Below are 24,844 nucleotides of genomic sequence, written 5' to 3'. Positions count from 1 at the left end.
TGGGGAGACTTGCAGGCAGGCTTGCAGCCACTCCCTAGATCCCCAGGAGGCAAGAAGTTGTCCCCTCTGTACCTTGAAGAACAGGACGACCCAATGTCTAGACAGAGACTTAAATCTGCATAACAACCATACCCTTGTTTACTCTGCCTGAAAATTTTCCATAACTGGCTTCCCTCCCAGTCCCCAACAGTGGCTCTTTTCTCTAGCTGGAGAGGTATTTAAGGTGGTGGCTTGAGCCATTTTGGGGAGTTTTCGTGGGTCTCTCCCAAGTATCCAGGAGGTATTCACATCATGCCTGTTTGTTTTTCTCCTGTTAATCTGTCTTTTAATTACAGGGATGTCTCATCCAAGAACCTAGAAGGGTAGAAGCTATGAAAATTAATGAAAGGAAGTATCTTTAAGAATGGAGTCAGAAGGCCAGCAGAGGGAGCTCTCACACCCAGCACTACCTGTCAGTTTCAGATGCAACAGAAAGACCTTGCAGGCGCTTTACTACACCCCAGCAGGAGGAAAAAAGCCTTCCTCCCCTCCATCCCTTACAGCCCAGTCAATGAGAGACTATCTCAACTGAGCCAATGAAAAGCCAGTACACTTTGAAATCTCAGGTTGCTCCAATGAACTTTTAGTTTATAACAGCCTTCCCAAATTCCCCGATCCTCTACAAAAGGGCGTTCTCCTTTGCCCATGGCTTTTACTGTCCCAGATTGCAAGTCTGTGGCTATCGCTAATTGAACCCATTTTTGCTGGTAAAATAACTGGCAGTCATATTTTTAAGGTTAAAGGGGAAATTAGTTTTCCTCTCCTACGTGTAGGACAGTGGTGAGACCTTGGTGAAGTAAGGGAGAGAGGGGTGGGAGACAGATTAGAGGTAGAGGTATGAAGGGGATCAGAACATGCTACCCCAAAACATGCCAGATTAGCATATGGGTTATTTTGAGCTGAAGGCAATTGAGACTCAAAACAGGCAGAAAGAAACCTCCTTGGAGCTCCCTTATCTGACTAAAAGCAGAAAATTCTGAGAAATGAGGACTGCCAGAAATCCCTTCTCTGGGGGAATTTTATGGCCATGAGGCAGATGGAAAGTCAGCACCAAGATGAGTCTGCACAAACAAACTTTACTAACATAACCCTTATCTTCTATTAATTTCCCCATAAATTTCCTTCTCACAATTCACTGCTCCCAGAAGCCAAACCCCTCTTTCCTTTGTCAGGTCATTTCTCCACAATTTTTCACCCTTTGTTAAAATGGAACGTCAGCTTCCAAGGCTAACTGCTTCCTTGGATTTTTCATTTCTTTTCTGTGGAGTGCCCATGCACATAAAGTTGAAAATAACATCTGTATGCCTTTTCTCCCGTTAATGTATTTAATTGACACATTCTAGCAACTGAACCTAAGAGGGTAGAGGAGAAGTTTCCTCCCCTACAGGAAGGATGGGTCACTGTAGGATTTGTTTTTTATGGTGGGTAAGATGGTCTGAATAGAGGAGGGACATGACAGACTATAATGCAAACAGGGCAGAAGCAGGGAGAGCAGTTAGCAGCATTTGCAATAATTTAGGTAAGAGATGCTGGTAGTATGGACCAGGGTGTAATGATAGAGGTGGTGAGCGGTGGTGAGATTCTGGGTACTGTTAGATGATAAAAATTCAGCTAAATAAATGTGAAGATCTAATTGGCTTTATTAAATGATTCATGAATTGGGCAGCATCCCATCTAGCAGAGAGAGGGGAGCTCCACTGAGCTAAATTAAAGAAAAGTTTTTCACAAGTAAAAATGAACTACTGGAACTTCATCAAGATTAAAAAAAAAAAAAAAACTTCTACACAGCAAAGGAAACAATCAACAAAACCAAAAGGCAACCTGTGGAATGGGAGAAGATATTTGCAAATGACATATCTGATAAAGGGTTAGTATCCAAAATCCATAAAGAACTAATAAAACTGAACCCCCCCAAAACAAATAAGCCCAGTTTAGCAATGGGTGGAAGACACGAGTAGACACTTTTCCAAAGAAGACATCCAGATGGCTGACAAGACACACGAAAAGATGCTCAACATCACTGATCATCAGGGAAATACAAATCAGAACTATGATGAGACCACCTCACACCTGTCAGGATGGCTAAAATTAACAACACAAGAAGCAACAGATGTTGGCAAGGATGCAGGGAAAGGGAAACCCTCATGCAATGTTGGTGGGAATGCAAACTGGTGTGGCCACTGTGGAAAACGGTATGGAGTTTCCTCAAAAACCTAAAAATAGAGCTATAGTCCAGCAATTGCACTACAAGGTATTTATCCAAAGGATACAAAAAAAGGTACAAAGGAGTACATGCACCCTGATATTTACAGCAGCATTGTCAACAATAGCCAAACTATGGAGAGAGCCCAAATGTCCATCGACAGATGAATGGAAAAAGGAGATGTGGTTTATATATATATATAATGGAATATTACTCAAACATCAATAAGAATGAAATCTTGCCATTTGCAACAACGTGATGGAGTTGGAGTGTTTTATGCTAAGCGAAATAAGTCAGCCAGAGAAAGACAAATACCATATGATTTCACTCATATGTGGAATTTAAGCAAGAGAAAAGATGAACATATGGGAAGGGGGGAAGGAGAGAGGGAAACAAACCATAAGAGACTCTTGAGGATGGAGAACAAACTGAGGGTCGATGGAGGGAGGTGGGCGGGGGATGGGCTAGATGGGGGACGGGCATTAAGTGGACCATCACCTTAATGATATGTGAGGGGCACTGGCTGTTATATGTAAGTGATGAATCACTAAATTCTACTCCAGAAACCAATCTTGCACTGTATAACTAAAACTTAAAATTAATTTAAAATTAAAGAAAGGTTTTTAAAGGCAGAGAGAGGGCATTAAAAAAAGAAGGAAGGAATTCGTTAGCAAGGAATGCATTGTTTAGGCAAGGCCGCCCTCCTAAGGGGAGCGAAAGGGGTCTATAGTAAAGTCCCTAGTATTGCCTGCCTTGTGTTGACCGGTCAAAGGTTACCTTCCTGGAGAGTGAAACTGCAGTTCGATTAGGGATTAAGTCTTGGTTTCCTGATTTGGGGCTTTAACCTCAGTGATGCCACTTGGGCCCTGTGGTGGCGGTTGCTTTTTAAACAATCTAATTGGCTTTCTTAAGTGATTCATGGAGTGGGCAGCATCCTACCCAGCAAGTAGAGGGGAGCTCTGGGGAGGTGTACAAAATGGGAGTTTTTTCCAGAGGGACGGTGGGATAAAGAAGTTATTAGCAAAAGAAAAGAAAAGATTGTCACAGGCAAGGTCACTTACCTTCGGGGGGAAAAGCAGAGGGTTTTATCCTGCAGATTACCTTCTTTTGCTTTGCGGTTAAGGATGGAGAGGCCCAGGTGGCAGCCTACCTCACTGGTGCAGACGAGAAAGTTCCTGGCTGACCGGGTAAGACTGCATTTCTGGGGGAGGTCAAAACTGCAGTCGGGTTAGTTATGAAGCCCAGGTCTGGTGACCTGGCCCAAGTGACACCCTCTGGGGCCTGTAGTTTTCTTTTTAAGGTGTGTGAGCTGGCACTGTTTACTGATAGATTAGACATGGCCTAATCCCTGAAGAGAAAGACGGGAGTCGAAACTAATTCCGGTTTCCAGATATCCTTTCCTCAAGTCTGTGGGGGTGACATGAAGGGGAGCAGAATCTGCCACCCCAAAATACGCCACTGTGACACTTGGTGTTTTGGGTTTTTTTAGTTAAAGGTACTTGAGAAACAGCCAGTGCAAGAAGGATAGTCTGACCCTGCTTGTCTCCCTGAAAACAGGAGATAAGTCTCCTATGTGAAAGGTACCCTCCCTGTACCAGCAGGGTAGAAGGCATCCTTATCACTAGAAATAGGGAATCTAGGGCTGTTAAAAAGAAAACCACAACTGAGGGATAGCAGAATAATCCACACCAAAATAAACTGATTTTTTTTTTTTTTTTTTTAGAAAAAGCAGACCCAGGAGCTCTGAAAACAGAGTAGAAGGTACCCTTTTGTAAAGATGATTTACATTTAGAAGAGAAATCTCCATTTGTAAGGGTGACTCCCTGTCTATACCAGGAAGAAAGTGATGACTAAATCGCTAGAAACTCTATGGGTCGGGGGGAGGCCCCAGACTTAAGTCTGTGTAACAACATTACTGTGCTTTGCCTGGTAACGTCCCATAACTTCCTCTTTCCCACCCTCACCTCAACATCTTTAGCTGAAGTGGTTTGGGCGGTTCTGGGGTTTCCTAAGTGCAGCGCTCTCCTGTGAAGACATGAGGTATACCCGTTATTAAACGTGCTTGTTTCTTCTTGTTCATCTCTTTTATAACGGGGGGTGGTCCTCAGCCAAGAGCAATGAAAGATAGAGGGGAAGTTGTTTTCCTCCCCAACAGAGCCTACATCAATAGGGGTAGAGAGAAAATCAAGTTAATAATAATGCAACATGGGGGCGCCTGGGTGGCTCAGATGGTTGGGCGTCTGCCTTCGGCTCAGGTCGTGATCCCGGGGTCCTGGGATCGAGCCCCACATCAGGCTCCTGGCTCGGTGGGGAGCCTGCCTCTCCCTCTCCCTCTGCCTCTCTCCCTGCTCATGCTCTCTCTCTCTCTATCTCTGTGTCTCAAATGAATAAAAAATCTTTAAAAAAATAATAATAATGCAATATGTTTGCTATCTGTCTTGTCAGTTCTTCACAAATGTACTGTTTCTTTGTCTGAAAGGTATACAAGCTCACTGCTTTGGTCACTTGGTTGAGTCTCATATTTTGATGGGGCTCCCATACTAGGAGATTAAATTCGTTTTTTTTCCTGTGCGTCGGTCTTATGTCAATTTGATTATCAGGCCAGCCAAAGAACCAACGCAGTAAGGTGGAAAATGCATCCAGCCGTACACCTTGCTCTTGCCCAGGGGAACAAGAGGAGCTGTTTTTCAGGTTTTCAGTAGTTCTTGCTTTTAAGGGGACTAGGTCAACAGGAGTATGTGCCTATTTGAACCTAAGACAAATAGCCCGGCGGGGGGTGGGTGGGCGGAGGGCGGAGGGCCCCCTTCTGAAGCGTCACAGCAAGCAGGGTGTGGCAGGGCCCGAGTGTGAGTCTTGTAAGTGTGGCACCTCCTGAGCACTTGCTACAAAAGTCAGTTCTTGGGCCCCACCAGCAATCTGCTGAATCAGCAGCTCTAGGGTCTGTGGCCCAGCCGTGTCTAACAGGCCCACCAGGTGATTGCCATGCATGCCGAAGTTTGAGAACCACTGGCTGAAACTAACTGGGAGACCCTGAGGTGAGACCTATTGTCAGTGTGAAGAGGCAGGAGTAGAGTGATGAGGAGTCAGCCAACACAATGCCGAGGCAGGGCGTACTCTGTGCACAATACCATACTGAAGAGTGCGCATTCATTCATCTACTCAACTGATAAACACTTCCTGAGCAACTGGCAGTTGCCTGCGAGGTCTCAGAAGTAGGTACAGCGGTGAGCTAAACACACCAAGTCTCTGCTGGGAAAGCAGACAGAAAATAAAGGGAAACTAATGGTATGTCACCAGGAACTAAATGTGTGAGAAAAAACACAAAGTAAGAAAGAGGGGAGGGTATTGCTGCCTCAAGTAGAGTGTTCAGGAAAGACCTCAGTGATAAGATGACCTAGAGTTTCTGGATGAAAGACACTCCTGAGAAGGAGAGAGACGGAGGAGATGAGAGACTTGGTGACTATTCGAGGGGAGAACTTGAGGGTCACAAGGGAGAGACACTAAACACTTGTTCTGGGCTTGTGCTTGGAGGCTTCTGAGGAACTGCATAGCTCTCCATGGTTGGGACACGTGAACAAGGCTGGAGTAGGAATAGATGAGGGGGGTGTGTGTGTGTGTGTAACAGGCAGGTTGGGTCTTGTGCATGATTTTAAGGAATTCATGTTTGTTTATACCTAGTTACACATTTTCTCTTTGCCTCCTTGCCCCCAATCTAAGCTGAGCCCCTAAGCAGGGGCTAAAGGGGAGGCTGTGGTTCCTGGAGAGGGTAGGGGTGGGGATGAATGAATGAGCAGTGGGGTCCTTAACAAAGACCATACTCAGTTGGTTGAGCGACTGCCTTCAGCTGGGGGTCGTAGTCCCGGAGCAATGGTGAGATTTTAAAGGTGTGTTTAGCTTCCGAGTTTGGCCCTTAAGTTTGTCCTCAAAATTGGCAGACGTCCCTGAAAAAGAAAAAGACTGTAGCAAAGTCTGTGCTGCAAAGGAAAATTTCGGCACGCCCTTCTGTGTCATCTGATTCTAGTCCAATGGGAGCTATTTTACAACTCTGTAAACTGTAGGTAACTGAAAGCAATAGAAAATAATTCGTGTCTATAGACAAGCAAATTAGTTGTGTCTCCTGATGGGACATTTTCCTCCTCCTCGACCCACTCCCCCTACCCACTCCCACCGCGGAAAAGCCAGTTGTGCCCCTATTTACACATTCACATCAAATTCCCTGATCTATACATGGCATCCCTTTGAATTCTCCTCTGACCTGGTAGTAACATCTCATCAGTTATTTCATTAAGGGGCTAAAAAAGGAGTTCATTTTTGTATTCACAGGACCGTTATGATTGTACCTGTTTTTTGTTTTGGAAATTACCCTTCATTGAGACCTCTCCGGAGCCACCTGCGTAACCACGGCAACCGAAGCCTGCCTCTCCCCCTGCCTTGCTTTTCTCCTGGGCGGCCCGCAGAGAGCGGCGCTGGGCCCCTCCCTGCGCGGTCCCCGGGGGTCCCACCTCGCTGTGCCCGCCGCGTGCCCGGGGGTCCCACCGCGTCGCCCCCACCCGGCCGGGCTCCGGGTCGCGGGATTGCCACGAAAGTGAGGTTTTCCTGAAGAGTGGGGAAGAAGGATTATTACAAGGTTGTAGTCAATAAGAGCAGAAAACAAGCTAAAAAAGGAAAAAAAGGAATACACGTGTATTGCTATTAGCAAAAAAACAAAACCAAAAGAAAAAAAACCAGCAGGCTAACCCTTTTCTATCTCCGGCGTGACCCCCTCAAGCACGAGGCATTGGTGGTTCAGTGGTAGAATTCTCGCCTGCCACGCGGGAGGCCCGGGTTCGATTCCCGGCCAATGCAACGGTCTGTTGGTTTTTTCGTTTTTTCCTTTCAGTCCTTTCAAATCGTTTTGGAATTGCCCCGGTGTAGTCGTAGGATTCCTTCCAAGTGCGGTTTCCGAGGCTGCTCATCGTTTCTGGGACTCTGAGACGAGACGCAGAGCCGCCTCCGCGGAGGCCCGTGGCGCAGGCTGGCGGCCGCCGTTTCCCGACAGGAGCATCGAATTTCCTGCTTTCAGAATATACGTGGAGTCGTGTGCTCTGGACTCATTCTGTTGTCGGAGCGTGGATAGAACGGATGTGTAGTTTTTGAGGAGGAAGAAAAACCAGGAGGAAGGCCACAGCCTTTAAAAGAAAATAGAATAAAGGGTTTACTTAAAGGGCGTCTTCGGAGACGAGCAGAGTGGCGCAGCGGAAGCGTGCTGGGCCCATAACCCAGAGGTCGATGGATCGAAACCATCCTCTGCTAACTGGCGTTTTCTTTTTGCTTTGTTTTCCAACATTCCCGTCCCGCCCCGCCCCACATTGGGTGCGTCTACAACACGGGCTTAGAATCCTGTTTCCCCCGCCTAAGGAAAGCTTTACTAACTTTTGGATGAAAATAATCCACCAATCAGAGATCTCAAACCAAGCAAGGTCACGTGCCCCCTGTCGGAGAGCTGAGAATTGATTTTAACCCATCAGCTAGGAGAAAAAAAAAAAAGCACACAGCAACTGAAGCCCTCTTTTAAATGGCAGCCCCAATCCTAGTATCTTTTTCAGGGCAACTCTACCTGAATTTGATGGGCATCTCTCCCCTTCTTGTCGGGGCCGTTGGGTGCATAATTTTTATTTGCAAGGAGCAGCTGCAACTGGGATGAGTGGTGGACAGAGCTCGAGCCTTCTGACTCCTCCAAGTCGTCGCCTTCACTTGTAGTCCTCACTTGTTGGCTACGGATCCAAGTCCTCTACGGATGCTGACTGTTGAGATTTCCAAACCGCAGAATTTCAGAGAGGCCTAGACGCTCCTTGCGTGGAGCTGTATTCCTCTTGCAGAGCTGAGTGTCCATTGGATGAGCTTTGGAGGACGACGACGAGACTGAGACCAGCTCAGTCTTTCCCCGCTTCCTTCCCACATTCATCACCTGGAGTCATCTGCACTCTATTAATATCTACAACTTACATTCTTTCTCTATCAGGTTGTAAAATAACCTAACGATTTAAAGGCGACCAAAGATGTGCCCGTCCACGGATCACGTACCCTGGAGGCTGCCTCATGGCACCACAGTGAATCAATGAGAGGCCACCTTGGGATCCCCTTCATCCGCGTCCAAATTGTTGGTAATCTATTCTGACAACTCACATCTCTTTTACTAATAACCCCCTTTTCCCTTTTTACTTCTCCATGTCAACATTTCATTCTCAGGCCTGCTTTTATCAGTAGGTACCAACTAGGGGAAGGCCAGCACTTAACCTTGAAAACACTGACCTCTTCTAGTGCAGGACAGGGAAATCCCCTTCTTTGCAGCTGCTGAGGAAGAGATCCTGGAGGGCTTCATAAAATGGACCTGGCCACTGATGTTTCTGATGAAGGATTTTCAAAGATGTCGACTGACTTCAGAGTGTATGACCTCTGAAAGTCACGTTTAAATTCTAAGTCTGCAAATGATTGTCTTTCTCTTTATTTAATTTTAATTTTTTTTAATTTAAATTTTACTTAGTTAACGTACAGTGCAATATTGGTTTCTGGTGTCTTTCTCTTTAAAAATGTGTTGCCCTCGTCATAAGATGCTAACTGGAACTGCCTTTTTCCTTCAAGACCTTTACCTTTGTGATATTTCTTTGTTCAGTCAGAAGACAATTTGGTTCTTATTTCTTTCATATGCATGAAGGTAAAGTAAAAAATAAAATAAAATAAAATCAGTGATTCACTAGACAGTTGATTTAAACAGAATGTGAGAGTCTGTGTCTCATTTAAATGGACAGTAGAAAATGAGGGGCTAAAAGAAAGAAATAGGCTGGGTTCAGGGAGCAAGGGTGGGCCATTTGCAGAAGGGAGTCACTGTAAGAAGAGAAGGAGTGGAACTTTAAGATTCTTGTGGCCTCTACAGTCTCTTTCCTTTCCTTTGTGATGAGACAGGAGAGATGGGGACAATCAGCAAAAGAAAACGGAGAAAATGTTGAGACTAGACCAAAGTAAAGTAGGTAGAGAATATATCACAGTAAGACAAAGTTCACATAATGAGAGAGGAATGGGTTTATTTATCCAGGTAACTATTAAATCCATAATAAACAACTCCAAATACCTTTCACCACTTCTATTTCATTGCTGGTAGTAGCTTAAAGAATTAAAATCTCTCTTTTAGCTCACTTCTTTATCCATTTATTTAAATGGCACGAAATAGCTGGTGGATGCCTGCTGTGTGCAAGACCTGGTCTCTGCCCAGGGCTGCCAAGAGAACAGATTCTTTTCAGGGGAGGGTTTAGGAAGCTGGGGAGATCTGGGCATGAGATCTGGGCTTTGGTGGCAGGGGAAGGACATAGGACAGCTTGTCATGGGCACAGAAATCTGTTAATGCCCAGAGATCTCCACCTGTGAGCTTAAGGGTTTGATGAAGCATGCAGACATTTTTTGTTTAATCTGCACTACGCTATACATTTTTTACTAGCTGCCTATACTGAAAATTTACAATATCCCATATTAAAATGCATATCCCCTTGAAAAATGGAAAGTTTCGCTGTCCAGGGCTTGCGGCCCCACAGGACAACAATCAGGTGAAACCCATTGCATAGGCCTTGTGTTCTTCAGGTCTCTGACGTTCCAACTGATCCCCTTTCATGGGCAGATGCTAGCTGGCATTTTTCAACGTCCTCGTGCTACAGTTCATACAGCGGCATCAAGAGAACAGTGAAACACGCTATTAAAGCCGGGAAAATGAAATTTGGTGTCAGGAGTCCATGTGCTTCAAGCAAACTAGCAAAGAGCACCTTTCTTTGTGGAGCTGAGGCCTGATTTCTAGTATCCAGCCAGTTTTGCTCTTATGGGCTGGGCCTTTGTGAGCATTTGACTTTAAACCTCCAGTTTGGGGGACAGCAGAGCTGTCTCTCTAGCGGCAGCTTAAGCTAGATGTAGGTATTTTATGAAAGACAATTTGGAATAGAAGGCTGAGAGCAAAGCATGGAAAATGGCCTTATGTGCTGTAATGGATTGAAGCATGTTCTCTCAAAATTCACACATTTTAGTTCTAACCCCAGTGCGACTGTATTTGGACACATGGTCTTTAAGAGGTAATGAAGGTTAGATGAAAGCATAAGGAAGGTCCTAATTCTATAGGACTGATGTTGTTAGAAGAAATGGAGAGACTCCAGAAGTGTGCAAACACAGAGAAAAAGGCCACATGAGTTCTCTGGTGCAAGCCCAGAGGGAAGCCAAGCCTGCTCACACCTTGATCTTGGACTTGAAGCCCACAGAACCCTGAGAAAATAAATACATGTTTTTTTAAACCACCCAAATAAATGGCATTTTGTTGTGGCAACACCAGAAAATGAACGCAAGCATTTTAATAGGATGTTTGAACTTGGTTAGGCAGGTAAGTGCCGAACAAGGAGTAAGAGAAACAATTGGAAAGAAAAAGTCTACGTGCAAAGACCAAGAGTCAGATTTAGGGGGCAACACGCATATTTAAAAGGGCAGAGGGACCTGCAAAATGACCAAGGTTACCAAGCGTATACTGACTTCTTGGTAAAGAAAGTGCAACTTAGTTATATGTAATCATATTCCTAAATCCTGACGTGTCTTCAAAGAGCAGCCCAGCAAAATCAGGAGTATGAGTGTTCTGTCAGATGTTTAGGTTTACAGGAAACATTAAAGTCTTACACTTTGAGGACCAGAAAAAGAAAACAGGGTTTGTTTTAGGTTGCTGAGTATTTTGGTTATTTTGACATCTTTGACTCCCCTTCTTTCATGTGCAAGACCGACTGTTGGAGAGACTTCAATCCAATGGCTAAAGGGAGAAAGAAATAGTGACTCTATATACCTCAGCTCACCGTCGTCCTTGGGAAGTTGAACTTCGAAGAAAACATCTCAATTCGATCTGGAAAAAGCAACGCCTTGGAGCTCTGCCTCCGCTTTCTGCCACAAGATGGCAGTAGAGGGCAGTGCGTCCTAACCCGCCGCTCCGAAGGTCTCCCGAGGAAAAACATCCATGCGAGAAAGAGCCAAGAAAGAGAAGGAATGGGATGCCGAGTTCGAGAACACGATGAGCTTGGGGAACTGCTCGCCACCAGGTAGGGTAGTTTATCGGCGAGATCTGCCGCCAATCCCTAAGGCTTATTAACGACAGGGGCTTCATTGACAAAAGCATAACCAAAGGCGAAATTTCGGCTATTGACTAAAGCACGAAGCTGAAGCCTCGTTGCAGAGGGCGTCAAAAGACCCACACTGAGTTGGTAGTAAGCCTCAAGGTTTATCCAGCGCCTTAGCCTTCTTCCCAGCGACCTCTCCTCTCCCAACCCTGCCCCCCCACCCAAACACTACCAAAGGCGACTCACTACTGCCAAAACGCACCAGCTCCTCTCTGAAAGTGTAGATGGCTCTGAAAAGAGCCTTTGGGTTGCGGTCAGCGGCCGGCGGGCTCACTTGGAGCTGGTGTACTTGGTGACGGCCTTGGTGCCCTCGGACACGGCGTGCTTGGCCAGCTCCCCGGGCAGCAGCAGGCGCACGGCCGTCTGGATCTCCCGGGACGTGATGGTCGAGCGCTTGTTGTAATGCGCCAGGCGGGACGCCTCGCCCGCGATGCGCTCGAAGATGTCGTTGACGAACGAGTTCATGATGCCCATGGCCTTGGACGAGATGCCGGTGTCGGGGTGCACCTGCTTCAGCACCTTGTACACGTACACCGAGTAGCTCTCCTTGCGGCTGCGCTTGCGCTTCTTGCCGTCCTTCTTCTGCGCCTTGGTCACCGCCTTCTTGGAGCCCTTCTTCGGGGCCGGAGCCGACTTGGCGGGCTCGGGCATGCTGTAGAGAACACCGAAAACGCTCACGAAAAGCCGAAGTAACAGCGTAAGTAAAGTGCCACTTGTCCGGTTTATATAGAAGCCCTTATGCAAATAAGGCGTAAATGACACCCTGCGTCTGATTGGTGACTGTTCAACCCAACGTCAGAAGTTAGTTCTGCCCAATCGGAACGCAAGGATCCCAAAGTTGCATTTCCATTGGCCGATACGAAGCCACAGTCTTAGCCAATGCACAACCTCCCTTTTGGCGCCCAACAGGGTTATAAAAAGTGCTGGGCTGGCGCTTTAGGTTTGGCAGCTGCTCGCGGTGCGTTTGGGACCGTGATGTCGGGACGCGGCAAGCAAGGCGGCAAGGCTCGCGCCAAGGCCAAGACGCGCTCGTCGCGGGCCGGCCTGCAGTTCCCGGTGGGCCGCGTCCACCGCCTGCTCCGCAAGGGCAACTACGCCGAGCGGGTCGGGGCCGGCGCGCCCGTGTACCTGGCGGCCGTGCTCGAGTACCTGACGGCCGAGATCCTGGAGCTGGCGGGCAACGCGGCGCGCGACAACAAGAAGACGCGCATCATCCCGCGCCACCTGCAGCTGGCCATCCGCAACGACGAGGAGCTCAACAAGCTGCTGGGCCGCGTGACCATCGCGCAGGGCGGCGTCCTGCCCAACATCCAGGCCGTGCTGCTCCCCAAGAAGACCGAGAGCCACCACAAGGCCAAGGGCAAATAAGGTCTCAGTTCAGATACCAGTCTTTAGGAACCAAAGGCTCTTTTCAGAGCCACCCACCACTTCTGAGGAAGAACTTAACACTCTTGGATGTAAAGAACACGAAATAACTGGTCTCCTTTTTGACGTGACCAATTCTGGTAAAGGCCATACAATGCATATTCTGCTCAATTATAAAACCATTAAACCACCTTTATTGTCTCCTCCCCACGAACACACTTATGGTTAGTTAAAAAGTAAATTTTTGTTCCAGCAAACACTAAATCTTTAGTTCCTGGATCTTTATCAGTAGTACAACCTGATGGTTCATTGGTCAACGAAAAGCTTCCTAACACTAAGGAGCTACTTCTAGAAAAAAGCTCTTAATTATCGGTCATTAAATCTTAGCACTTCACGCCTGCTGATTAAATTTAGCACGATTTACATATTAAGTACCCCAATCAGCCACTTGATTGCATGAGTAAGTTAATGATGTCAGATAACCGCTCGCTGGTATTGAGAAGTCTAACACTTATCAAGCTCACCTCCCCCGCGCCACGCGGGGTAGTCAAGTTCTGGCGTTCCAGGCGGCCGCTGTGCCCTTCTTACTTGAAAACTGACTTTGTTCTGGGTCTCGGCACAGTCAGCAGAAGCAGATCTTAATGATGTAGTTATGAAACGCAACTTTTCTTAGACTAACCAACAGATGATTCTATTTTTCCCCATACTATATGAAAAGGGGGAAAGGGCTGAAATGAAAATGCATTTTTTTAAGGACACTTTGGGCTCTGACTTCCACAGATTCTAGGTCCCATTCCTTTTCACTGGTGGAATCTTAACGTTTTGGTTGAAAACAGTAAACTTAGGATGGAGTATAGCCATAATTTTTTCCTGTAAAAATAGGAAACAAAAATAAAACCAAGCATGGAAAACAAAACCGTTTCGGAGATCTTAGGACTCAAATGAGGATTGGATTGAAAACCAATCAGGTTACTCCTGCGACAGCTCTGACCAATCAGGTTACTCCTGCGACAGCTCTGACCAATCAGGTTACTCCTGCGACAGCTCTGACCAATCAGGATGGGCTCATGAGTATAAAGTCTGGTCCCGACACCAACTCGGCAATTGCTAGTTTTCGCAGTACAAGTGTCTGGTCATGGCTCGCACGAAGCAGACGGCCCGCAAGTCGACCGGCGGCAAGGCCCCGCGCAAGCAGCTGGCCACCAAGGCGGCCCGCAAGAGCGCGCCGGCCACCGGCGGCGTCAAGAAGCCGCACCGCTACCGGCCCGGCACGGTGGCCCTGCGCGAGATCCGGCGCTACCAGAAGTCCACCGAGCTGCTGATCCGCAAGCTGCCGTTCCAGCGGCTGGTGCGCGAGATCGCGCAGGACTTCAAGACCGACCTGCGCTTCCAGAGCTCGGCCGTCATGGCCCTGCAGGAGGCGTGCGAGGCCTACCTGGTGGGGCTCTTCGAGGACACCAACCTGTGCGCCATCCACGCCAAGCGCGTCACCATCATGCCCAAGGACATCCAGCTGGCGCGCCGCATCCGCGGGGAGAGAGCATAATCTGCCGTTGCGACCTTCCCCGAGCGCGTTTGCTTTCCCTCCCAAAGGCTCTTTTCAGAGCCACTTCCGTTTTCACGGAGAGTGGCTGTTCTGCTACTGGGTTGGATGTTTTCAGTCCGGGGAAGGGATGCCGTGGCCTTCTCTAGCAGCTACAGCATCTCTCCTTTATGCGATTTGTAAGCTGGGAAGGCCTCGCCTGTTTAGTCGGTACTCAAAACCGTTCCTGAAGAGGCAACTAATATTAAAAACCAGTGCCTGCTGACTCACCCTTTGGTCTCTTTTGAGTAATCCAGATGTAAAGAAGGCCAACACTTGGAGGAAAGGAACTTTACCACCAAGTAAAGGGAGAGTCATTGCGTGGATACTGGTACCTCCTAGCCCCACACCTGACCTAACTCTGGGAGCAGAGTTCTGTAATTGTGTTCCCCAAAGTACCCACGGCGCATGGAAGAGCACCTTGCACGTTTTAGTTCCCTAGAGTTTGCTCATTGAATTGTCCCAGTTATGAGGAAGTGGTGAGTGCCTCCAGGTTAAAGTCAGGCAATGCTGGTGTTTTGCCTAGGATCTAGCAGGATTTTCTTATTGACACTCAAGTGTGTCCTCCACAACTCCAAGAAAACGAAAAGTTGGAATTTGGCTGCAGCTCATAGAAAATGAGCTAGTATTCAGACTATTTTTCTCTCGAGAATTGAATTTCTCCTGTTTAGCACTAACATCTGGTAACTGTATGGGATAAAGGTCTGAAATGTTTATTCTCTTTCACACCCATCCTAAGATACTGTGACGTCAGTAAAATGGCCCCTTGGGTCTTTGCCAGCGTCCAGGAGCCTGGTAATGGAGAGTGTGCATGTGGAGCAAACCACAGGCAACCCAACCTCAGGATCTGGTTGCTGAGGCCTGGACACCGGTCACCTGATGTAATGGTGACTTCCCTGGGGGACAAGCCACAGTGAGACCATCTGGGGTAATAACCCCTACTCCACTTGACCATTATCCCTTACAGGACACTTCAGACGTGTTCCCCAAAATTTCATGTGAATCGGTGCTCATTAAATTCTAGTTGAATGAATGTATGGTTAATTTGCTGTCTTTTAGACACAAGATAGCTCCCACTCAGCCATAGGTAGGCCCTGAGTGCTTTACACCTTTCATCCTAGATGCTTTTTGTCACCACTGCTTCGATTCCCATGGTGAGCAGGTAAAACACTGACAACAACAATTATATAAAACTTTACAGTTTCCGAAGTATCTTTACATATCTCTTTGTATATGGAATTGACAACAGCTGGGGTTTAGACAGGGCCTATCCATACACCCTCACTAGCTCTAGAAAAGTTTATCTTTTCCAAAAGTATCCAAGTATTAGGGGATAAAGCTGGTTGATCTGTTTAGAATTCTTTCTTTAAGCCCTAGGATGGAAGAAGATCTGATGAGCCTCCAATGGCTGTAGGAAAATAAAGGAGAATTAGTTTAAAACAAAACACAACAAAAAACTAGGGGCAGGAAAGCCTGTTTTCCTTGAAGTGAAAAGGCCAGGGCGGAAGCTAGAAGTTATGTTTTCTAGCTCCTCAGAAAGGACATCTGCTGGGATTGGGGAGTCTATGGATCAGTAAGGATATATTCTATTTGAAGGCTAAGTTTGGACATAGAAGAGGTGGTTTTAGGACATGTTCAAAAATTCTTTGATACGCTTACCTTCAAAAAATGGAGCCTAATTCCTCTCCCCTCAAGTTAGGGCTGGATTTAGGAACTGGCTTCTAGTGAATCGGACAAAGCCAATGGCATGAAGTCAAAGTGACAGAGACCTACTTTGGAGGCTAGCTAACAGGAGGTAGTGTTTCCTGCTTGGTCCCTCTCTCGGGCTACTTGCTCTGGGGGACCCTAGCTGCCATGTTGGGCAGACGCTCAGGCAGCCCTGTGAAAGAGGTCCACTCGATACTAAACCGATGCCTTCTCCAACAGTCCGTGAAGAACTACCAGTAGCCATGGGAGTGAACCATCTCCAGCCCCAGTCAAGCCTCAGGTGACCATAGCCCCTGCGGACAGCTTGACTCTTCTTGAGAGACCCTGAACCAGACTACCCAGCTAAACCGCTGTCTGTTTCCTGAACTTCTGAAGCTGTGGGAAATAATAAATTTGTTGTTTTAAGCTGCCAAGTTTTTTTGGGGGGGGGGTAATTCATTATATAACAATAAATAACTGAGCAATAGAAAAAAAAAAAAGAGGAATAGTTAAGAGTCACCAATGACCTCCACTAGTCTAGATGAGATGACCACATCCCACAGCTGTGCCCTTCACCACCGGGACATCTGGACTCACAGGAACTTGCCTTAGTCCTTGTTGCATTAGCAGCAGGGTTTTCTTCTGCCGCTCTCCAGAGAGGCCAGAGACCAGCTTTGTGCTGCCAGCTTAGAGAAGATGATACCTTTGGTTGCTCATAAGGCTGCTTTGAAGGTGTGCATCTGGTGGGTCACCTCTAGCTATAGACTTTGAGGGCCGGGGGGTGTAGTGTTGGTGAGGTTGGGCTAGAGACAACAGCCGAATACTCTCTCACTAGTGATTTCTCTCTTTCCCTCTTTTTTTGGAAAACTACCTGTCTGAGGTACCATTTCTAATGGTCAGATATACTAGTTAAGGAAACCATTATAAATTTTTATTCTGTGACTCTCCTTTTTCCAGATCCCGCACCAGTATAGACTAGCAGTCACTTAGATTAGAAGTTATTTTAGATGCCATTTTCCTTAATAATGAAATGGATACTTTATTTCCTCAAAAGATTGCATTAAAGATTAAATGTGGCAATATATGAAACTGTAGGAAAATACCCCAGAGAATGTATTAAGTGCACAATAAATACTCAGTAAACCCAATTTCATCTCAGAATCTTAGTTTGGTATGTCTCTTGTAACATTGAGGAAATATGCCCAAAATCCTCTGATAAGATTAGATTGAGGAATCATTCTTGTCATTGGTTGAGATTTGGGAAATGATCCAATTTGATCAGTCACACATTAGCAAGTCATGTCATTTCTGCTAGTGGCCAATCTTATTTCTTGGAAGATTTCTCTTAGTTTCTGTCTCACAAGGTGAAGTTTTCAAAATCTGTCTTCCAATTCTGGACAGTACTTGGAGCACAGGAACTATTTCTGTTTCGGGGGCAGGGAAGATGTTGAAAAATTAGATGAGAACAGATGCTTCTAGAATGGCCCACCCCCCAGTCCCTCCAAAGGGTAGAAGCCCTGAGAGGATATCAAACAGGAGAGCAAGAAAAGTCACCAAGAATTCATTAGGAATGAAGTTTAGGGGCCACCTGGGTGGCTCAGTCGGTTAAGCGTCTGCCTTCAGCTCAGGTCATGATCCCAGGGTCCTGGGATCGAGTCCCACACTGGGTTCCCTGCTCAGTGGGAAGTCTGCCTCTCCCTCTCCCCCTGCTTGTGCTTGCCCTCTTTCTCTCTGACAAATATATAAATAAATAAAATCTTTTTTAAAAAAATGAAGCTTAGATTGTGCTCACTCTGCAGTGGGATATGCTGCCAAAAGTCTCTCCCACGAATGTGGTGGTTCTCGTTATGAAAGAGGTTCTTAAATGTAAAAAAAATTGAATTTTTAAATATCTCTTTGCCAATGATAAGGTTTCTTATCTGGACAAGATTAGAAATAGTGTACTTCCTTAGATGGAAACTGGTAGAAAGTACATTTAAAATTTTTCACCTGAAAGGAGGGTTTATAGGAATGATAGTTCCGTGTAAGAAAATATGCCTTTAGTGTATTAGTTTATTGCCTATCTTGAAGGAAAAAAAGCCTGGTTTTAAATGGAGACACTTTAGGGGCACCTGGGTGGCTCAATCAGTTAAGCATCTGCCTTCAGCTCAGGTCATGATCCCGGGGTCCTGGGATCGAGTCCCGCGTTGGGCTCCCTGCTCAGGGGGAGTCTGCCTCTCCCTCTGCCCTTCCCCCTGCTTGTAATCTTTCTCTTTCTGTCAAATGAATAAATAAAATCTTTAAATAAATAAGTAAATAAATAAATGGAGACAGTCGAATGGCTGACAATTATATGAAGAATTTTTAATCTTCACTTGGTAATCAGATAAGTGCAAATTAAAATAATGACAGGGTAACACCCATCGAATTGGTAAAATCAGAAAGCTAGATGCAATCACGTGTTGCACGGGAGGTGGAGAAACTTATTTTCATGTGGTGGTTTTACACAAGACATTTTGAAGAACTGTCTAATTTACTTAGTAAAATTGGGTGTGCCCAGGTCTATGCCCCAAGGAAATTCTCCTACAGACCTATAAGAGGACATATCGAGAATATTCAACAAAATGCTATTTGTGAAAGCAAAAAGGTAGAGATAAATTAAGGGCCTGAGTAAGTAAAATATTGTGGATGCATTCTAAAGAATGCTCTTTCTTCTAGGATCAAGAAACAAGTAAATGGCAAAAACAAGAGCTGAACCAAAGGCTCAACCTAGCTGCTATCATTCGGTTCATACTTGGACACTTGTGCCAGGATCTCCAACAGAATTTTCTAGCTTTACTTACAACTAACTCGGAATAACCACCAAAACCAAAGACACCAAATCTGAGTACTTAATAAACATGATTTACAGAACACCAGTGTCGTCTCTGTGTGGGCTGCTAGAACAAAATACCACAGACAGGGTGGCTTATAAACAACAGAAATTTGTATCTCATAGTTGTGGAGGCTGGAAGCCGAAGATCAAGTCTTTGTCAAATTCAGTGTCTAGTGAGAACTCACGTCCTGGTTCACAGATGGTCATCTTACGGTGTCCTCACATGGTGGATCACTGGGGTCTCATAGAGGCACTCACACCATTCAGGAGGGCTCCACACTTACGACCTAAGCACCTCTCAATATTCCCACCTCCAATTACCATCACATTAGGGGTTAGGTTTAAATATACGAGTTTTGAATGGACACAAACATTCAGTCTATGGCGACCTGTTCACTGCCAAAGAGTAGAAGCTTAGGAACTGTGTTCTTAGCCTCTACCCCTTGTTTTGAAGCCAGGAGGGCTCGGGTACCCCTACACAAGGGGCCCTCACCTTCACCTTGATTCTTGTGTTCTCAGTAACCAACCCTGGAGATATTATTAAGGTGAGATGAATGAAAGTTTCTGGCAAAATTGTTTGATACATTAACAGGCATGGAAACTCGCTAAGTTAAGGCAAGTTTAGAAAACAAAATAAAGATCATCACTGATTACATGAGAGTAAGAAATTGCAGAAACAAGGTAGGGTATTAGATAAAACAAGGAACGACTGCCAGGCATGAAATGCCTTGTAGACTGGAGAGTACATCTCAGTTGAGAGTTTCAGAAGAAAAGCAAGGGTTTTCTCTGATAAAAGACTTTTGCAAATCACTTTTCAAGCCATGAGCGACAAGACTATGGCTTAGTGACCCTAGGAAAGAGGGTGGGCGAAAGACAAAGAGGCCAGGGAGGACAGTGGCACATCCTCAGTCTTCAGTTGGTCTTAACAGCACACGGAGGGGCGCCTGGGTGGCTCAGTTGGTCAAGCGACTGCCTTCGGCTCAGGTCATGATCCTGGAGTCCCGGGATTGAGTCCCGCATCGGGCTCCCTGCTCCGCGGGGAGTCTGCTTCTCCCTCTGACCCTCCCCCCTCTCATGTGCGCGCGCTCTCTCTCTCTCTCTCAAATAAATAAATAAAATTTTTTAAAAAATTGCACACGGAGGCATGAAAAGCTGAAGGGAGCTTTATGCCTGAGAACAGGGATGATGATTGCTTATAGGCTGGGGCAAGGAGGAAAGGAAACCCCATGCTTCCCAGTCTCATATTTAAGATTATGAGCTGGTAAAAGGCTAAATATATGTGGAAGGGTAGGACATTACAAAATGGAAGGAAAGGTTTGGGAGTTTAAGTTCACGGAGTGGGAAAGACTCCAAAAAGCTAGCGGGGTTTTGGATTAGTGTATAGATGTGCATGTTTATACGTAAATGTGTATGCATTTGGGGGACAGGAGAAATGAGAATCAGGAAAGGGACTGATCACGAGCAGGCAAATTAATTTTGAATGAAGAACAAAAGATAAAAAAGTAAAAGATATGTAAACCTACCAGTCAATTCCAAAGCCTTAACCGAAACAAACAAAAAAAATCAGGTGTCCAGGAAATGAATATGTGGCAAATTAAATTGAAAATATAACATTGGAAAGAATTGATCCCAACATTTGGAACTAAGAACATTAAAAAATTGTCAACTACGTAAGTGTGGATCAGTACGCAATTTTCAGAACATTGGAAAGGCAATTACACCTCATTTATTCATATGACTAAGGGGGAAGGGAATTTCATGGAATTTAAAACAAACATTTTTCTTGGAAAATACCTCTTCATAATGTGAGAGGAGAAAAAAATTCTCTGTATTTATCCCAATTATTCAAGAAATTATTGGACAGTTCATGTCAATCAGCATTATCATATGCTGAGAAAGACCAAAAATTTTTAAATAATTTTTAAATTAATTTAATTTAAATGAAATGAGAAGCCTAAACTCTTTTTAAGCTTAAAAAATCTGCAGGCAGTCTATTTGTTCCCTGCATGAAAGTAGAAGAGAATGAAGAAAGCATCTAATTTAACACAGCATTACACCTTTGGGAAACATAGATGTGAGTGTAAATATTTTCAGGGCAGAGCACATGCAAATGAAATGAAAGTACAGATCTTCCAGAGTATGTTACCTTCAACAGATAAAGGAGCATTCATAACTTTTCTGTGTTTCAAGACTTGGTCTTGGAAAGGTTGGTCTTAAAATAACACTTTCAAGAACAGCTGCTATATGAGGAAGCAGAATGCTGCCTGGTCTTCTATAGCTGCAAGGGAAAGATTGCAATCATTCCACCAGCAGATACAGGTTTGACATCTTCAAGATTAAGCACTCAGATTCCATTTTTAAACAGGGATAGAAGAGGTGCTAGAAGCCCAGTAAGAAATGGATTAACTCAAAGACCCTGGGCATGTAATGTTTTCAACTCAGAGTAATTACGGAATCTATAATACACTTGGTTGCTGATTCCTAGAATAAAAATAGGCATTTGTTCAAGGAGTAAATAATCACACACCTTTGAAATAGAAAGTGTAAACCTAACGGTATCTGGAAAACAAGCCAGGCCAGAAGGAGGTCATTCCAAACAGCCCCAGTCATGGAAACCAACCAAGGAACTGGTCTTTCCAAGTTGTTGTTTTTTCCTGGAATAAAGTCGTTCCTAGTCTCTTCATTCTGCACCTTATTTGTAAATTAAAGGCAGAGGGTTTCTGGGTGCAGTGGATTTCCCAGTTCAACAAAGGATTGGGGGGCGCGCAGAGGAGGGAACTCGGAAAGGCGTGGTCGCCCGCTCCTCGGCTCTCCAAGGACCTTCCTCCTCAAACAACTTTAGAAACCTAAAGAGTTATGTGGCAGGGATGGAAAAAAGGGAAAGACAGAGCGAGTGAAATGTAAAGGAGAGAGAAGCAAACTGAAGAAAGGTGAGGTTAACCGCACCTCGACGCTGTGACCGGGCGGCGTTGACCGCAGCCGACCTGACGGAGGTCGCTGCGAGCGAAACGCCTGCACAAATGCCCAGGGGACTGCGATCCTGACTCCGGAGGGGGGCCACTCGATGCCGGCAGCTACAAGTCACGACTGCGGCAAAGCTCAGAGACGGAGAGCCAGCAGACTGGGCCCAGAAACCCCACACCCCGCGGCAGGGAGCAGGCGCAAAGCGCGGCACGAACTTTCCAAGAGGCGTCCGGTTTAACAGAGTTTAAGCACCGCCCTTCGCATTGGTCCCTAAAACGTGGGCCGGGCTCTGGCTCGGGACCTCCCTGAGCGGATACAGCGGGCCTGCGGTGTTCCCAAACAGGTCCGACAAACTACTATATAAGTTGCTACCTCGGAGGCACAAAGCTGTACTTGTCTTGCAGGCATGTCTGGCCGCGGCAAGGGCGGGAAGGGCCTGGGCAAGGGCGGCGCCAAGCGCCACCGCAAGGTGCTGCGCGACAACATCCAGGGCATCACCAAGCCCGCCATCCGGCGGCTGGCCCGGCGCGGCGGCGTCAAGCGCATCTCCGGCCTCATCTACGAGGAGACCCGCGGGGTGCTCAAGGTGTTCCTGGAGAACGTGATCCGGGACGCCGTCACCTACACGGAGCACGCCAAGCGCAAGACGGTCACGGCCATGGACGTGGTCTACGCGCTCAAGCGCCAGGGCCGCACCCTCTACGGCTTCGGGGGCTAAAATCGATTTAAGTTGCGACGTCTTTCACACAAAAGGCCCTTCTAAGGGCCACCCACAGAATCTTCTAAAGGCCTGTAAACCTCTTCCCAATCCGCTTCCCAGAGCACCTGATCATGATCAGATGAGCTTGGGGTGCACAAGAATTCATTTCAAAGAGGCAAGTACCAATGTGCGTAAGATTGTCCAGGAAGTGCCAAAACTTACGATGACTGGAGTCGACACTTAGGCCCCACCCCCTTGAGTCTGCGCTGTTAAACCGTTGTGGTCAAAGCCGAGCTGGTTTACCATGTGTTCTCTAGCGTAAACCTGGCCAACCCTTGTTATGAAAAGCTGAGTGATTAAGCTCTTTTGAAAGTCCTTGCAGAGAACATGGTTAGAGTTTCAAATAATGCTAATGCCTCCGTTTTACTCCGTCCTCTAATTTTCAGTAAGCAATATATCAAGAATCCAGTCATAACTGTATTTTATTTAAAATAGTGGAAGGAAGGTAGTTTCGGATTCTCAAAACAATAGTTTAAAGAATTTTGATGCATCTTGGAGGCTTTAAAAAAAAAAAAAAAACATTTTCTTTGTCCTTTATCCTAGAGACCTAAGCGGGAGGCGGGAAAATGCTTCCTGTCCTTAGAGGACTGAAGCGAGAACCAATCTGTGCGCGGGGTGGGGCGGGAGGCTCCTGTCCAATCCGGACCCCGGGCTCGCTATAAATACTGGGACGCCTGCTTTCTCTTCTTGCAGCTTTAAGTTGTTACCTCTACTTGGCGATGGCTCGCACGAAGCAGACGGCCCGCAAGTCGACCGGCGGCAAGGCCCCGCGCAAGCAGCTGGCCACCAAGGCGGCCCGCAAGAGCGCGCCGGCCACCGGCGGCGTCAAGAAGCCGCACCGCTACCGGCCCGGCACGGTGGCCCTGCGCGAGATCCGGCGCTACCAGAAGTCCACCGAGCTGCTGATCCGCAAGCTGCCGTTCCAGCGGCTGGTGCGCGAGATCGCGCAGGACTTCAAGACCGACCTGCGCTTCCAGAGCTCGGCCGTCATGGCCCTGCAGGAGGCGTGCGAGGCCTACCTGGTGGGGCTCTTCGAGGACACCAACCTGTGCGCCATCCACGCCAAGCGCGTCACCATCATGCCCAAGGACATCCAGCTGGCGCGCCGCATCCGCGGGGAGAGGGCGTAAGCTTCCTAGCGTACTCCGTATACGCTACCCCCAAAGGCTCTTTTCAGAGCCCCTCCATTGTCCTCGGAAAGAGCTGTTAACCTTGGAGTATGTTACTACAGTCCTATGAGAAAGAACTCGGGGATGTTTCGAGGAAGGTCTTGTGTGCTCAATAGTAAATTGAGGACTGGAGAAGGTGGCTATGTTCAGTAAAACTGTTCCACAGGCAGACCCTGCTGAAAAATGCGCGCAGGAAGGAGCTGTTCCTGGATAAGCATTTTTAAAATGACCCAACCATTTTAGAAATTAAACCTTCTAGACTACAGGAAGTGACAGAAAAAGGACGCTCAAGTTTTAGGAAAGTTGAGCTCAAGTTCCTATGGATTGTGTAAATGGCAAGTACAGTTTATCTTTGCCAAATGATCCCCCCAATGCTTTTGCTTCAGAAACGTGCCTTTTATTTGCTTTCCTGTGATGTGAAGGAACAAAACCGGGATTGCCAACAAGTGGTGTTCTCTTTTCCCCTGTGTCAATGTAATGTTTGAGAAGAGTATGTTCTTGGGCTTTGTGTATGCGATTATGGTGGAAAATGGGCCAACAATGACCTGGACACCAACCTGCAGGCTGTCTGTACAATGAGCTCCCAGTAGCTCTAAAAATTTGTCCACCTGTTTTAAAAGTGTGCTCCTCAGTCTGAAATTGGATTCTCATTTTTTTTTCAAATAAATCATAATGGGAATTAAATCATATTTTAAAGCTGTTAACAGGTTTCCACACTTAGAATTCTGGGTTTCCTAACTGACCTTGACTGTATATTTTGTCCAGTTTGATTTTGAAGTCTCTTCATGCATTTCACATATGAATACCACTGACCCATTTTACTTCTTTTGACTTCAAATCCTCCAGGAGTTAGCAATTTTTCTCTGGAGACTTCAGCCATCTGGACCTTATATTCTTTCCCCTATTTTCAGATATATCCTTTCAGAGAGGTTCATATCCAATCTACTGGCTCCTAAAGCTTTTTGGAATGCCTGGGGATTGAGGGCAAAGAGTTCAGACCCAAGGGACCAGAAAGAACCTCTTCCTATAGATTATTTAGAGATCCTTAGTGGCTC

General features: G+C 46.3%; 3 protein-coding genes and 2 non-coding genes across 5 annotated transcripts; 4 read left to right on the top strand and 1 right to left on the bottom strand.

The window, feature by feature from the left end:
• The first annotated feature begins 7,016 nt into the window (after positions 1 to 7,016).
• Positions 7,017 to 7,087, top strand: TRNAG-GCC. Its single transcript has one exon. It is a non-coding gene; the product is annotated as a tRNA-Gly (tRNA).
• A 375-nt stretch (positions 7,088 to 7,462) lies between these two features.
• Positions 7,463 to 7,534, top strand: TRNAM-CAU. The gene has a single exon. It is a non-coding gene; the product is annotated as a tRNA-Met (tRNA).
• A 4,097-nt stretch (positions 7,535 to 11,631) lies between these two features.
• LOC118357171 (histone H2B type 1-C/E/F/G/I) lies at positions 11,632 to 12,151 on the bottom strand. Its single transcript, XM_035728443.1, has one exon. It carries the CDS (start codon positions 12,058 to 12,060, stop codon positions 11,680 to 11,682), a length of 381 nt encoding a protein of 126 aa, XP_035584336.1. The 5' UTR covers positions 12,061 to 12,151; the 3' UTR covers positions 11,632 to 11,679.
• Positions 12,152 to 12,362: 211 nt separating this feature from the next.
• On the top strand, positions 12,363 to 12,909 carry LOC118357159 (histone H2A type 1-E). The gene has a single exon (XM_035728418.1). The coding sequence runs from the start codon at positions 12,385 to 12,387 to the stop codon at positions 12,775 to 12,777; it is 393 nt and encodes a 130-aa protein (XP_035584311.1). The 5' UTR covers positions 12,363 to 12,384; the 3' UTR covers positions 12,778 to 12,909.
• Positions 12,910 to 13,902: 993 nt separating this feature from the next.
• On the top strand, positions 13,903 to 24,214 carry LOC113926890. Its single transcript, XM_035728357.1, has 4 exons — positions 13,903 to 14,314; positions 15,416 to 15,443; positions 22,265 to 22,573; positions 23,314 to 24,214. The coding sequence occupies exons 1-4, from the start codon at positions 13,910 to 13,912 to the stop codon at positions 23,748 to 23,750; spliced, it is 1,179 nt and encodes a 392-aa protein (XP_035584250.1). The 5' UTR covers positions 13,903 to 13,909; the 3' UTR covers positions 23,751 to 24,214.
• Positions 24,215 to 24,844: the final 630 nt, after the last annotated feature.

The sequence above is a fragment of the Zalophus californianus genome, chromosome 7 (genome assembly GCF_009762305.2).
Source record: "Zalophus californianus isolate mZalCal1 chromosome 7, mZalCal1.pri.v2, whole genome shotgun sequence".
NCBI lineage: Eukaryota > Metazoa > Chordata > Mammalia > Carnivora > Otariidae > Zalophus > Zalophus californianus.
Note: the sequence above shows the minus strand (reverse complement) of the source record. Positions and strands in the feature narration are given on the sequence as shown.